We start from the raw sequence: 1,309 nt of genomic DNA on the forward strand, positions 1-1,309 counted from the left end.
AATGTTATCTTCATTGAAAAAAACAGTGCTTTTCTTTCAAAAATAAGGACATTTCTAAGTGACCCCAAACTTTTAAACGGTAGTGTATATATACATAATGTATGTATAAAAACACACATTCCTTTTTTTTTTTACACATTTTAGTAAGTAGTCTTAAAACTTGAAACCTCAATCAAACAAAATTGTGTTTTTACTGTGTGTAATGCTGCTGCTACACTGCAATTTCCCAGCTTGGGATCAATAAAGTCTATCTATCTATCTATCTATCTATCTATCTATCTATCTATCTTAAGATACACATTAGTATTAATATACACATTAAGAAAACTGGAAAACTTCAATGTGAGCGCAGCAGTATCTACTAATGCAATGTTGTGTAATAACAGAACAGGGTCATTTGAGGACACAAACCAGCCATTTGACATGTGTAATCATAGCAATATTGATTCTATTATGTGGCAGTATCAGTATTCACTGAAATGTACAATAAGAGTCTAAACAAGATTTTTTTCGACCAAAGGTCATCCCAAAAGACTACAAGAGCATGGCCGCCCTGGCCAAAGCCATGGAGAAAAACGTGCTGTTTGCCCACCTGGATGACAATGAGAGGAGGTAATGGCACCAATCAGTTCACTAGTTCAACCATCCTTTCCAAAGCATGTCCAGCTAATCACCTCATTTTCTACCCCTCCAGTGACATTTTTGACGCAATGTTTTCTGTCAACTACATTGCTGGAGAAACAGTCATCCAACAAGGTGAGTTAAAACCCCATTTTAGATGAAGTTTTTATGTGTTTTTTTTCCATTCATTCATTTGTTCATTCACGGGACTCCTGTTCCTCCTGTTACAGGTGACGAGGGAGACAACTTCTATGTTATCGACCAGGGAGAGATGGATGTAAGCTCTCTTTTTTTTGTTTTTGTGCAGTTTTACACTCCAGAAAACATCCGCCAGTGTTACTGAAAATTTGAAAAGTGTTCTTTCACATACTTCATTTGCTAGATGTGCTGTAGTGGTTCAGTGAGGGAAACATTAAAGGAGAACTAAAACCAACAATGAATTCATTTTACTAAGAACGAACAGCCAGATACAGCACATTGCTCTGTGGAGCCCAAAAATAGTGGTGAACCATTGACTGTTGTGGACTGTGTCTGTCAAGTAAAGCCAACACAGAAGTGTCTTAAACCTGCATTCTTTCTAATGACCAGCAGGGGGCAGCTCCATTGGCTGCAAAAGAAGTATGATAGTATTGAGCCTTGTGAAGAAATAATCCTACATTTGACATGATTCATTATCTCAGTAAACAGT

At 37.1% G+C, this 1,309-nt stretch overlaps 2 protein-coding genes across 3 annotated transcripts in view; both read left to right on the plus strand.

The window, feature by feature from the left end:
• The window catches only part of zgc:158403 (tetratricopeptide repeat protein 39A), a gene marked incomplete at its 5' end in the record, with an annotated part of 767,589 nt that overhangs the window by 520,256 nt on the left and 246,024 nt on the right, over nt 1–1,309 (plus strand).
• LOC118322505 (cAMP-dependent protein kinase type I-alpha regulatory subunit-like) overlaps nt 1–1,309 on the plus strand; it is an 8,223-nt gene that overhangs the window by 2,884 nt on the left and 4,030 nt on the right. For both annotated transcript variants that reach the window (XM_035654207.1, XM_035654208.1), the window contains exons 4-6: nt 521–612; nt 695–756; nt 852–898. In XM_035654207.1, the coding sequence (XP_035510100.1) occupies nt 521–612; nt 695–756; nt 852–898 (201 nt within the window). The remainder of the gene's footprint in view (nt 1–520; nt 613–694; nt 757–851; nt 899–1,309) is intronic.

This window comes from Morone saxatilis, unplaced genomic scaffold (genome assembly GCF_004916995.1).
Source record: "Morone saxatilis isolate NCDOM2014 unplaced genomic scaffold, NCSU_SB_2.0 Contig14, whole genome shotgun sequence".
In the NCBI taxonomy this organism is placed as follows: domain Eukaryota; kingdom Metazoa; phylum Chordata; class Actinopteri; family Moronidae; genus Morone; species Morone saxatilis.